This window comes from Bombina bombina, chromosome 7, assembly GCF_027579735.1.
Source record: "Bombina bombina isolate aBomBom1 chromosome 7, aBomBom1.pri, whole genome shotgun sequence".
NCBI lineage: Eukaryota > Metazoa > Chordata > Amphibia > Anura > Bombinatoridae > Bombina > Bombina bombina.
The window spans coordinates 263,816,766-263,830,690 of NC_069505.1; the positions used below are offsets into that span (position 1 = coordinate 263,816,766).

Below are 13,925 nucleotides of genomic sequence, written 5' to 3' on the forward strand. Positions count from 1 at the left end.
ACCCCCAGCTTATTCTGAGGGAGATAAGGTCTGGCTTTCTACAAAAATTTTAAAATTGAATACACCCAGTAGGAAATTGACTCAACTCTTCATTGGTCCTTTTTCTATCACAAAGGTGGTGAATGAAAATGCTGTTACCCTAGATCTTCTTCCTGAATATAAGTTCCATCCGACATTTCATGTCTCACTACTGAAACCATATACAGAAACCAGACTTCAATCAGCCAATTCATTACTTCCATCTAATTTATGAGATTTGTTAAATTCAAGACTCCAGATTGCTCAAAGGAAAACTCCAATATCTAATCCGATGGAAAGGATACCAATCCGATGATGATTCCTGGGAACCTGCTGATAATATCTTTGCTTCAAGATTGATTTCTGCTTTCCATTGTGCTAATCCGGACAGACCAGGGCCTGGTGCTGCGGCGCAGCCCCTTTGACGGGGGGTCCTGTAACGTATATTCTTGTATGGTATGTCTCTTTAAGACATGCTCTATAAACTCCCACAATTCCTAGCATACTCTGTCAATTATTTTCAGTTGTGTAGCAAAGATATAGCATCCACTTGCATACTACAACTCTGAAGATTTGATCTACTTCACTTCATTGGATTATTCTATGCTCTCTTTGAGCCAAAGACCAACTAGCTGTTTTCATAGTTTGGAATCTGCAGCTACGAAGAAGGAATCCATTTAAATCCAGCCCACCTGGTTCTACCGCAACCTAACTTCATAGCACCTATACCAACGTTCCCCAGGAAAAGCCTTCAAACCTGTCTAGCCCATCCAGGAACGCAACTATTAAATTCGCGGTCACTACCGCATCTGTTAAAAGACATTATTACTTGTTTTTGCTGGTTACGGAGCTCCCGTTTTTCCTCGCACCTAATTGGTGCTCAGATACACACCTCCTCTCTGACGTCACTCCGTTCACGCTGGTCTAATCTCTCCTTCTCCGATACAAGCAGCAACTCTCCAGCTCTGTTCAGATTGGTCAGCAGAACCACACCTTAAAGCTCACGCTGCAAACTAACTGTTTCCATTCACAGCACTCAGAGTTCCTCCGGATTTAAAGTCACAGGTACAAAGATTTAACAGCATACTCATTCAAGCTATATTTAATAGAACTTCTACATTAAGCAAGACTACAGAAATTATTTACTCTCTCCTGTAACCAGATAATCAGGAACTCTTAAAGGGACATTCCTTGTTTTTCCTTAATTTTTCTCTTTGACAAAACAAAGCACAGATAGATCTGCAGTTGAGATCCAAAATTCTAAAAAAGTCAGAGGTTATTTTCTTGTTACATTACACTTTCAATATATTTTAAGTAGGGATTTGTTATTATAAAAAAGAACAAGATATGTACTAAGATATTTTTTTTTAAATCTCGTAATGTGATTTTCAGTGGCATAAGGGCATATTTATCAAGCTCCGTATGATGCCCGCTGCTCCATTACTTGTCCACATGCTCTGAGGCGACGAACAGAAATTAACCCGATCGAATACGATCGGGTTGATTGACACCCCCTGCTAGCGGCCAATTGGCCGCAAATCTGCAGGGGACGGCATTGCACTAGCAGTTCACAAGAGCTGCTAGTGCAATGATAAATGCCATCAGCGTATGCTGTCGGCATTTATCGATGTGTAGCGATGTGCAGCGGACATGATACGCTACTTCGTATCATGTCTACTCGCACATTGATACATATGCCCCATATTAAACAGACATCATACAGTATGTGACTCTATTCCATAGTGTGACCTGATACCCCTGGTAATAATAAGAATATTTGTATTTCTTTCATGTAATTGGCAAGAGTCCATGAGCTAGTGACGTATGGGATATACAATCCTACCAGGAAGGGTAAAGTTTCCCAAACCTCAAAATGCCTATAAATACACCCCTCACTACGCCATCAATTCAGATTTACAAACTTTGCCTCCTATGGAGGTGGTGAAGTAAGTTTGTGCTAAGATTTCTACGTTGATATACGCTTCTCAGCATTTTGAAGCCTGATTCCTCTCAGACTACAGTGAATGTCAGAGGGATGTGAAGGGAGTATCACCTATTGAATGCAATCGCCTAGATTACGAGTCTTGCGTTAGCCTTAAAAAGCAGCATTGAGGGGTCCCAATTCTGCTTTTTAACGCCCACTGGTATTACGAGTCAGGCAAGTACAGGTGTACCGCTCATTTTTTTCTGCGATTTTAGCATACAGCAAATCCCCTTACGTCAAATGCGTATCCTATCTTTTTAATGGGATTTTCCTAACGCCGGTATTACGATTGCTGGAAAAAGGGAGCGGTACAGCCTCCCCTGTCCAGACTCCTACCGCATTTTTAAAGTAGTTAAGAGTTTTTAAAGTAGTTAAGAGTTTTATGGGCTAACGCCGTAACATAAAACTCTTAACTAAAGTGCTAAAAGTACACTAACACCCATAAACTACCTATTAACCCCTAAACCGAGGCCCCCCCACATCAGAAACACTTAACTAAAATGTTTAACCCCTAATCTGCCGACCGGACATCACCGCCACTTTAATAAATATATTAACCCCTAAACCGCCGCACTCCCGCCTCGCAAACACTAGTTACATTTTATTAACCCCTAATCTGCTTGCCCTAACATCCCTGACACCTAGCTACATTTATTAACCCCTAATCTGCCAACCCCAACGTCGCCACTACTATATTAAATGTATTAACCCCTAAACCTAAGTCGAACCCTAACCCTAACACCCCCCCTAACTTAAATATAATTTAAATAAAACAAACTAAAATTACTATAATTAAATACATTATTCCTATTTAAAACTAAATACTTACCTGTGAAATAAACCATAAAATAGCTACAATATAACTAATAGTTATATTGTATCTATCTTAGGGTTTATTTTTATTTTACAGGTAACTTTGTATTTATTTTAACTAGGTACAATAGTTATTAAATAGTTATTAACTATTTAATAAGTACCTAGTTAAAATAAGTACAAATTTACATGTAAAATAAACCCTAACCTAAGTTTTCAATTACACCTAACACTACACAATAATAAAATGAATTCCCTAAACTACCTACAATTAATTACAATTAAATTAAATAAACTAAATTGCGAAAAAACCAAACACTAAATTACAGAAAATAAAAAAGAAATTACAAATATTTTAAACTAATTACACCTAATCTAATCCCCCTAATAAAATAAAAAAGACCCCCAAAATAAAATAATTCCCTACCCTATACTAAATTACAAATAGCCCTTAAAAGGGCCTTTTGCGGGGCATTGCCCTAAAGTAATCAGCTCTTTTACCTGTAAAAAAAATACAATACCCCCCAAACATTAAAACCTACCACCCACACAACCAACCCTACTCTAAAACCCACCCAATCCCCCCTTAATAAATACTAACACTACCCCCTTCAAGATCACCCTACCTTGAGCCGTCTTCACCCAGCCGGGCACAAGTGGACCTCCAGAGCGGCAGAAGTCTTCATCCGATCCGGCCAGAAGAGGACATCCAGACTGGCAGAATTCTTCATCCAGGCAGCATCTTCTATCTTCTTCCATCCGGAGCAGAGCGGGTCCATCTTGAAGACATCCGACGCGGAGCATCCTCTTCCATCTGACGGCGACTGAAGAATGAAGGTTCCTTTAAGTGACGTCATCCAAGATGTTGTCCCTTCAATTACGATTGGCTGATAGAATCCTATCAGCCAATCAGAATTAAGGTAGGAAAAATCCTATTGGCTGATGCAATCAGCCAATAGAATTGAGGTCACATTCTATTGGCTGATTGGAACAGCCAATAGAATGCGAGCTCAATCCTATTGGCTGATTGGATCAGCCAATAGGATAGAACTTCAATTCTATTGGCTGATTGCATCAGCCAATAGGATTTTTCCTACCTTAATTCCGATTGGCTGATAGGATTCTATCAGCCAATCGGAATTGAAGGGACGCCATCTTGGATGACGTCACTTAAAGGAACCCTCATTCTTCAGTCGCCGTCGGATGGAAGAGGATGCTACAATGTAACTATTTATATAGTTATATTGTAGCTATCTTATGGTTTATTTTACAGGTAAGTATTTAGTTTTAAATAGGAATAATTTATTTAATTATAGAAAATTTATTTAGATGTATTTAAATTATATTTAAGTTAGGGGGGTGTTAGGGTTAGACTTAGGTTTAGTGGTTAATAAATTTATTATAGTGGCGGCGATGTTGGCGGCGGCAGATTAGGGGTTAATAAATTTAATATAGTTGTGGTGACGTTGGGGGGGCAGATTAGGGGTTAATAAATATAATGTAGGTGTCGGCGATGTTGGAGGCAGCAGATTAGGGGTTCCTAAGTATAATGTAGGTGGCGGCGGTGTACGGAGCGGCAGATTAGGTGTTAATAATATAATGTAGGTGGCGACGATGTCGGGGACGGCAGATTAGGGGTTAAAAAGTGTGAGATTAGGGGTGTTTAGACTCGGGGTTCATGTTAGGGTGTTAGGTGTAGACATAAAATGTGTTTCCCCATAGGAATCAATGGGGCTGCGTTAGGAGCTGAACGCTGCTTTTTTGCAGGTGTTAGGTTTTTTTAGCTCACCACTACCGTAAGCAATGCTGGTATTACAGTGAGATGTGGAGCTCAATTTTGCTCAATGCTCGGCTTGCAGAAAACTCGTAATACCAGCATTGTCTTAAGGGAGCGATGAGAAAAAAAGGCTTTTTAGCACCGCACAGCCTTACCGACAAAAACTCGTAATCTACCCAAATGGTTTTCCTCACAGGAGATCTATTTCATAGGTTCTCTGTTATCGGTCGTAGAGATTCATCTCCTACCTCCCTTTTCAGATCAACGATATTCTCTCATATTCCATTACCTCTACTGATAACCGTTTCAGTACCGGTTTTGGCTGTCTGCTATATGTGGATGGGTGTCTTTTGGTAAGTATGTTTCCATTACTTAAGGCACTCTCAGCTATGGTTTGGCACTTTATGTATTTATATAAAGTTCTAAATATATGTATTGTACTTATATTTGACATGATTCCGTTTTCAGTATATTTCCTTTTGCAGACCATCAGTTACATATCTGGGAAATGCATTTTTAAGGAAAATTTATTTCTTACCTGGGGTATAGTCTTTTTTCAATTGACTGTCATTTTAAATTTGCGGGCAGAATTAGGCTCGCGAGGGCGCGAAATGCCAAAGTATATTGCGTCATTTTTGGCGCGAGATTTTTTGGTGCAAAGTTACGTTCGATGATGCAAATTCGTCATTTCCTTTCACAAGGTTGCGTCTTCAATGAGTCAAGTGTGTCATTTCCAGATGTTGTTAGCACCAAAAATATTTTCTCTGTGCGTCATACTTGGCGCCAAATATTTTCTTTATTTTAAACCCCATTCCTATATGCCTCTTGCCTTTTTCCTCTATCAGAGGGCTATGCTGTTTGCATTTTTTTCCCATTCCTGAAACTGCCATATAAGGAAATTGATAATCTTGCTTTATATGTTGTTTTTTCTCTTACATTTGCAAGATGTCTCAATCTGATCCTCAGAAATCACTGTTGGAACCCTGCTGACTGATAACATTTCTACCAAAGCTAAGTACATTTGTTGTAATCTTGTGGAGATTATATCTCCAGATGTGGTTTGTAATAAATTGTCATGATAAACTTTTACATGCAGAGAATGTGTCCATCAGTAATAGTACATTGCCTGTTGCTGTTCCTTTAACATCTAATGTACAAGGTATACTTGTGAATTTATAAGAATGTATTTCTGATTCTATTCAGAAGGCTTTGTCTGCCATTCCGCCTTCTAATAAATGTAAAGGTCTTTTAAAACTTCTCATAAAGTTGATGAAATTTCAAATGACCGACAACATACTGAATTATCCTCCTCTGATGAGGATCTATCTGATTCAGAAGACCTTCCTAAGATATTGACACTGACAAATCTACTTATTTATTTAAAATGGAGTACATTCGTTCTTTGTTAAAGAAGTGTTGATTATATTGAATATTGAGGAGACTATTCCTCTTGATATTAAAACTAGTAAACATTTAAATTCTGTTTATAAACCTCCTGTGGTTATTCCAGAGGTTTTTCCAGTTCCTGAATCTAAGGAATGGAATAGGCCTGGTACTTCTTTTATTCCTTCTTTAAAGGTTTTTTTTTTTAAAAAAAGAATTGTATCCTTTGCCAGCAGTTACATTGGAGTTTTGGAAAAGATCCCCAAAGTTGATGGGGCTATCTCTGCTCTTGCTTAGCGTACTTCTATTCCTATGGAAGATAGTACTTCCTTTTTAAGATCCTTTAGATAGGAAACTTGAATCTTATCTAAAGAAAGCCTATTTATATTCATGTCATCTTCTCAGGCCTGCATTTTCTTTGGCTGATGTTGCAGCTGCATCAACTTTTTGGTTGGAAATTAGCGTTGTTCCCTTGCTTCAACATGCTAATCAGTGTGATGCCATTTTTTTCATCAAAATTGATGTTAAATCTATGTCTTTAGCTATTTTAGCTAGAAGAGCTTTGTGGCTTAAATCTTGGAATACTGACATGACTTCTAAGTCCAGATTGCTATCTCTTTCTTTCCAAGGTAATAAGTTATTTAATTCTCAGTTGATTTTCATTATCTCAACTGTCACTGGGGGAAGGGAGTCATTTTGCTTTAGGATAAGACTTAAAGGGACAGTCTAGGCCAAAATGAACTTTCATGATTCAGATAGAGCATGTAATTTTAAACAATTTTCCAATTTACTTTTATCACCAATTTTGCTTTGTTCTCTTGGTATTCTTAGTTGAAAGCTTAACCTAGGAGGTTCATATGCTAATTTCTTAGACCTTGAAGCCCACCTCTTTTCAAATTGCATTTTAACAGTTTTTCACCACTAGAGGGTGTTAGTTCACGTATTTCATATAGATAACACTGTGCTCGTGCACGTGAAGTTATCTGGGAGCAGGCACTGATTGGCTAGACTGCAAGTCTGTCAAAAGAACTGAAAAAGGGGCAGTTTGCAGAGGCTTAGATACAAGATAATCACATAGGTTAAAAGTATATTATTATAACTGTGTTGGTTATGCAAAACTGGGAAATGGGTAGTAAAGGGATTATCTATCTTTTAAAACAATAAAAATTCTGGTGTAGACTGTCTCTTTAAGGGTAAATCTAAAGCTTCTAACCGTTTTTGTTCCTTTCGACTAAATAAGGAACAGAAACCTATTCCTTCCCCCAAGGAATCTGTTTCCAATTGGAAATTGTCTTCAAATTTGATTAAATCCAAGCCTTTTAAGGAACCAAAGCCAGCCCCTAAGTCCGCATGTAGGTGCGGCCCTCATTCCAGTTCAGCTAGTAGGGGGCAGATTAAGATTTCTCAGGGGTACCTGAGTAAGACCTCCTGTGAGAAGATATTTCCTCTCACGTATTCCAGTAAATCCAGTAAAGGCTCAGGCTTTCCTGAAGTGTGCTTCAGACCTGGAGTTTCAGGGTAATCATACCAGTTCCTTTTCAGGAACAGGTTTGGGGTTTTATTCAAATCTATTCATTGTCCCAAAGTAAGGAAATTCATTCAGGCCAGTTCTGGATCTGAATTTTTTTTTTAATCATTATGTAAGAGTACCAACTTTCAAAATGGTGATTATAAGGACTATTCTGCCTTTTGTTCAGTAAGGGCATTATATGTCCACCATAGACTTACTGGGTGCATAGCTTCATATTCTGATTCATCTAGTTCATTTTCAGTTTCTGAGATTCTCTTTTCTAGACAAGCTTTACCAATTTGTCGCTCTTCCTTTTGGCCTAGCGACAGCTCTAAGAATCTTTTCTAAGGTTCTTGGTGCTCTACTCTCTGTAATCAGAGAGCGGGATATTACAGTGTTTTCTTATTTGGACGATTTCTTGGTATTAGCTCAGTCTTTATATTCTGCAGAATCTTACACAAATCAACTAGTGGTGTTTCTTCGAAAACATGGTTGGAGGATCAATTTACTAAAAAGTTCTTTGATTCCTCAGATAAGGGTCACCTTTTTAGGTTTCCAGATAGATTCAGTGTCCATGACTCTCTCTAACAGACAAGAGACATTTTTAATTGGTTGCAGCCTGTCGGAACCTTCAGTCTCAGTCATTCCCTTCAGTAGCTATGTGCATGGAAGTTTTAGGTCTCATGACTGCAGCATTGGACGCAATCCCCTTTTGCTCGTTTTCATATGAGACCTCTCCAGCTTTGTGTGCTGAACCAATGGTGCAGGGTTTTTTCAAGGATTTCACAATTTATATCCTTAAATCCCAATGTTCGACTATCTCTAACTTGATGGTTGAATCACCATCGTATAGTTCTAGGGGCCTTTTTTATTCCTCCAACCTGGACTGTGATCACAACAGATGAGAGTCTTTCAGGTTGGGGAGTTGTTTGGGGATCTCTGACAGTGCAAGGGGTTTGGAAATCTCAAGAGGCGAGATTACCAATCAGTATTTTGGAACGATTTCCAGAGCTCTTCAGATTTGGCTTCTGTTGAAGAGAGAACTGTTCATTTGTTTTCAGACAGACAATATCACAACTGTGGCATTTGTTAATCATCAGGAGTGGACTCATAGTCCTTAAGCTATGAAAGAAGTATCCCGGATACTTGCTTGGGCAGATCCCAGCTCCTGTCTAATTTCTGTGGTTCATATCCCAGGTATAGAGAATTGGGAAGCGGATTATTTTAGCCGTCAGACTTTATTTCCGGGGGACTAGTCCCTCCATCCAGATGTGTTTTCTCAGGTTGTTCAGATGTGGGGTATTTCAGAAATAGATATGATGGCTTCTCATCTAAACAAGAAACTTCCCAGGTACCTGTCCAGGTCCAGGGATCCTCAGGCAGAAGCAGTGGATGCGTTGACACTTCCTTGGTGTTATCAACCTGCTTATATTTTTCCCGCCTTTAGTTTTTCTTCCAAGAGTGATCTTCAAAATCATCATGGAGCAATCATTTGTGCTGCTGGTGGCTCCAGCATGGCCTCACAGGTTTTGGTATGCAGATCTTGTTCGGATATCCAGTTGCCAACCTTGGCCACTTCCATTAAGGCCGGTCCTTCTGTTTCAAGGTCTGTTTTTTTCCATCAGGATTTAAAATCTTTTAATCTGAAGGTATAGAAATTGAACGCTTAGTGCTTAGTCATAGAGGTTTCTCTGACTTTGTGATTAATACTATGTTGCAGGCTCGTAAATCTGTTTCTAGAAAGATTTATTATCAAGTTTGAAAGACTTACATTTCATGATGTTTCTCTCATAAATTCTCTTGGCATTCTTTTAGAATTCCTAAAGTTTTACAGTTTCTTCAGGATAGTTTGGATAAGGGTTTGTCTGCAAGTTCCTTGAAGGGACAAATTTCTGCTCTTTCTGTTTTATTTCACAGAAAGATTGCTAAGCTTCCTGATATTCACTGTTTTGTTCAGGCTTTGGTTCATATCAAGCCTGTCATTAAATCAATCTCTCTTTCTTGGAGTTTTAATTCGGTTTTAAAGGCTTTACAGGCTCCTCCATTTGAGCCTATGCATTCTTTGGTCATTTAAATTCTTTCTTGGAAAGTGTTGTTTCTTTTGGCCATCTCTTCTGCTAGAAGAGTTTCTGAATTATTTGCTCTCTCTTGTGAATCTCCTTTTTGATTTTTCATCAGGATAAGGCAGTTTTGTGGACTTCATTTTAATTCTTATCTAAGGTTGTGAATTCTAACAACATTAATAGAGAAATTGTTGTCCTTTCCTTCTGTTCTAATCCTAAGTATTCTTTGGAGAGATCCTTACATTCTTTGGATGTGGTGAGAGCTCAGAAATATTATGTTGAAGTTACTAAAGATTTCAGGAAGACTTCTAGTCTATTTGTTATCCTTTCTGGTTCCAGGAAAGGTCAGAAGGCTTCTGCCGTTTCTTTGGCATTGTGGTTAAAGCTTTTGACTCATCACGCTTATTTGGAGTTGGGTCAGGCCCCGCCTCAGAGAATTACAGCTCATTCTACTAGGTAAGTCTCCACTTTGTGGGCTTTTAAGAATGAAGCTTCAGTTGATCAGATTTGCAAAGCAGCAACTTGGTCTTCTTTGCATACATTTACTAAATTCTACCATTTTTATGTATTTGCTTCTTCGAAAGCAGTTTTTGGTAGAAAAGTTCTTCAGGCAGCTGTTTCAGTTTGATTCTTCTGCTTATTATTTGAGTTTTTCTTTTCATTTATGAGAATAAACTTATATTTGGGTTGTGGATTAATTGTTTTCAGCAAAATGGTTGTTTTTATTTTATCCCTCCCTCTCTAGTGACTCTTGCGTGGAGTTCCACTTCTTGGGTATTGCTATCCCATACGTCACTAGCTCATGGACTCTTGCCAATTACATGAAAGAAAACATAATTTATGTAAGAATTTACCTGATAAATTCATTTATTTCATATTGGCAAGAGTCCATGAGGCCCACCCTTTTTATGGTGGTTATGATTTTTTTTGTATAAAGCACAATTATTTCCAAATTCCTTTGTTGATGCTTTTTACTCCTTTCTGTTTCACCCCACTACTTGGCTATTCGTTAAACTGAATTGTGGGTGTGGTGAGGGGTGTATTTATAGGCATTTTGAAGTTTGGGAAACTTTGCCCCTCCTGGTAGGATTGTATATCCCATACGTCACTAGCTCATGGACTCTTGCCAATATGAAAGAAATGAATTTATCAGGTACGTTCTTACATAAATTATGTTTTTATACCTACTTTTGGTAAAAAGCAGTGATATTTAATACTGAATTAGTAGTTATGCTTGCTTATGTCAATGGTATTCTTGTCTGAAGTGATTTTTATTATGTCCGTATTCAGTATGTCCATTTATTTGTTTTTCCTCATTCACAACAATTATTTTAAAATGAGTAAAATGTACCCTATGCATTCAGTTAGTCACTTATAGCAAAGCTCCTTCGCCATCTTCCAGAATAAATGATAATAACAAATCTTTATCTTATTTAAAGCAACATGGAAATCAATATTAAACTCTCAGGGTTTAGAGGGAACATATACGTTGGCTTAAAGGGATTTACCAGTACAACAAATAAAGGAGACTTTAATTCATGAAGTATAAAATACTTCATGCCGAAAGTTCCTTTAATGTCTGTAACATTTACCACGCTGAGCGCCTCAGGCCGCCCACGGCTGAACGCTATTTATCACTGAGGTGATTTTAGCCAATAGCCATGTGGGCCAGCTGGCATTATACCAGATAGCTAGCATGCTATTGGCTAAAATCACCTCAGTGATAAATACCGTTCCAATGAAGTATTTTATATTTCATGACTGAAAGTCACCTTTATTTGTTGCATTGATAAATCCTAGCATTTCAGAAATGCTAGGATTTACTATCACTTTAAACTTGGCTCCTTTGCAGTAGGGCATACTGAGGTGTAGTCTTAGGTGTGAGCACTTGTATTGAGCACTATGTGGCAGCAGTGTATATAGCAATGTTATATAGCAGAGGGCGTTTTAGTGTGCAGTAACTTCAGCCATTCTCTGAAAAACTCTATGGTAAACTAGGCTATTGCTGTATATTTAGAAGCACTGTTTAATTAAGGACACTGTTTGAATACAAGCCAAGACTACACCATCTTTTGATAGGAGGCATCCAAGCAGTGTGTGCACTAATAATAATTGAGGGCAGGACTAGGGGTGTTTCCTGCTGTCATTCATCCCGTCCTGCTGCGGCTAAAACTCCATCTACTGGTTGCTTCTGTAACATTACTGCACATACTGCTGCAGACACATAATACTCATGGCATGTGTATGATCCTGAACTTTATATCTAGTAGATCAAAATAAGATATATTTGATAATAGAAGTAAATTGGAATTTGTTCTAACTCCATTTTAATCTTGAAAGTCTCATTTTGACTTGCGTGTTCCTTATTCTAATATGGTTGTTGGGATAATGTGGCATAATGATATATATATATATATATATATATATATATATATATATATATAAAACACGTTTGTAATATTCTGTTATATAATGTTTTTTATTGTTTTCCTTCATGTCTAGTAAGGGCAAAATCTTAATCTTTGAAGGTAGGGCTTGACAAATCCCAGAAACCAGGGAGCAACTCTCCTAAATATTTGGAGCTTTCCACGAATATCTATATATACAGTCACATTTGGTTGGCTGCTTTAAGTATGTGGGTAGATATTAACTATTCTTCTGGGTTGCAAATTTCTAATGCATTTGTTAACTCTTGCTTTTATAGCAACTCTCTCTATTATAGATGAATGATGCTATAATCATATAACACATGCTGGAGAGGTTTGTTTAGAACGGCCGTACTTGGCTCATGAGCAGTGAATAATTTGGCCGGTTCAGAGTGTGATGGGTTATACCTGCCAAATATTTATATAAACATTTTCTGAGTAATGTAGAAAATATGTAACTTTTTGTTTTCAGCTGAAAAAATATCAAGTGCATTTGTACAGCATTAAAGTGATAGTAAATTCTAGCGTGTGAAACGCTATAATTTACCAGTGCAACAAATAAAGTGGAGTTTATTTGTTTGCAGTGTTCCCCTGCACTTAACTCCTCAGGCCGCCCATGGCAGAACACTATTTTGCACTGAGGTACTCTTAGCCAATAGCCGTGCGGGCCAGTTGGCATTATGTCTGATAGCTAGCACGCTATTGGCTAAGAGTTCCTCAGTGCAAAATAGCGTTCTGCAGTTGGCTGCAAACAAATAAAGGAACACTTTAAGAGACTAAAAGAACAATTAAAATAGCACACCTGATATAGAACTTTTTATTATATAGGGTTTTCTAGCATTTATCACCTCACAATTTTATGAATATTCTAACGTGTGTGAACGTTATCTTTGCTCAATACATTTTTTTTTACAACCTGAATAGTTACGGTTTTGAAAGATGTTTCTTTTTAAGTGATTTTTTCCTATACAGCCATTTGCATACAGTTTTTTTTTATATCTAAGTCACTTAAAAAATATGTTGTTTGTTTTTTTGTGACAGGTGGATGCATTAAGGCTGCGACTAGAAGAAAAAGAATCATTTCTCAACAAAAAAACTAAACAGCTTCAGGACCTGACTGAAGAAAAGGGCACACTAGCTGGAGAAATCAGAGATATGAAAGATATGCTGGAAGTAAAAGAGAGAAAAATTAACGTACTGCAGAAAAAGGTATAGGTTATATTTTATATTTTAAATGGTAAATTGTTGTACTTTCTTCAACAACAAATGACATTATCTTGTTAAAGGGACCATTTTATTATTACATATTATTATATAACTATGCGTTTAACCCCCTGCACATGGGTTAAACACCTAGTTAAAGTCAGCTCTAGAGCAGCACTGTTAGGAGCTAGCTGAACAATGTCAGGATCCCATATGCTACTGTCAGGGTCCTATAAGCTCTGTTTGTGCTAAAATACAAACTGCAGAGCAAGGACTCCGCTGGTGCCTTCCCTCACTGTGCCCTATCTGGGATAGAACCAAGGACTCCAGGTTCAGAATCTGGTTTGCTCTGTTTGTGCAACTAGAGTATGTTTACTTGTAGGGGTTTGTGGAAGAATAATATCATCAGTATGTGTGTCTCCCAGCTCCACCCTCTCTGGATGCTAGCCAATCAGGGAAGTGCTCTCTGACTACATAGTGAGCAGCCAATGGCCTCTATTTATGAAAGGTCTTGCGGACCTGATCCGACAGTGCGGATCAGGTCCGCAAGACCTCGCTGAATGCGGAGAGCAATACGCTCTCCGTATTCAGCATTGCACCAGCAACGCCGCCCCCTGCTGTCTCACGGCCAACCTGCCGCCAGCAGGGAGGTGTCAATCAACCGGATCGTATTCGATCGGGTTGAATTGGGGCGATTCCTGTCCGCAATTCAAAGCCGACCAGAAGAAGTCCTCCAGACGGCCAATAA

The 13,925-nt window shown here is 38.3% G+C and overlaps 1 protein-coding gene across 1 annotated transcript in view; it reads left to right on the forward strand.

Annotated features, from left to right (window-relative positions):
• The window catches only part of ERC2 (ELKS/RAB6-interacting/CAST family member 2), a 1,300,133-nt gene that overhangs the window by 419,237 nt on the left and 866,971 nt on the right, over positions 1-13,925 (forward strand). The window contains exon 6 of the mRNA XM_053720736.1: positions 13,016-13,183. Within this exon, the coding sequence (XP_053576711.1) occupies positions 13,016-13,183 (168 nt within the window). The remainder of the gene's footprint in view (positions 1-13,015; positions 13,184-13,925) is intronic.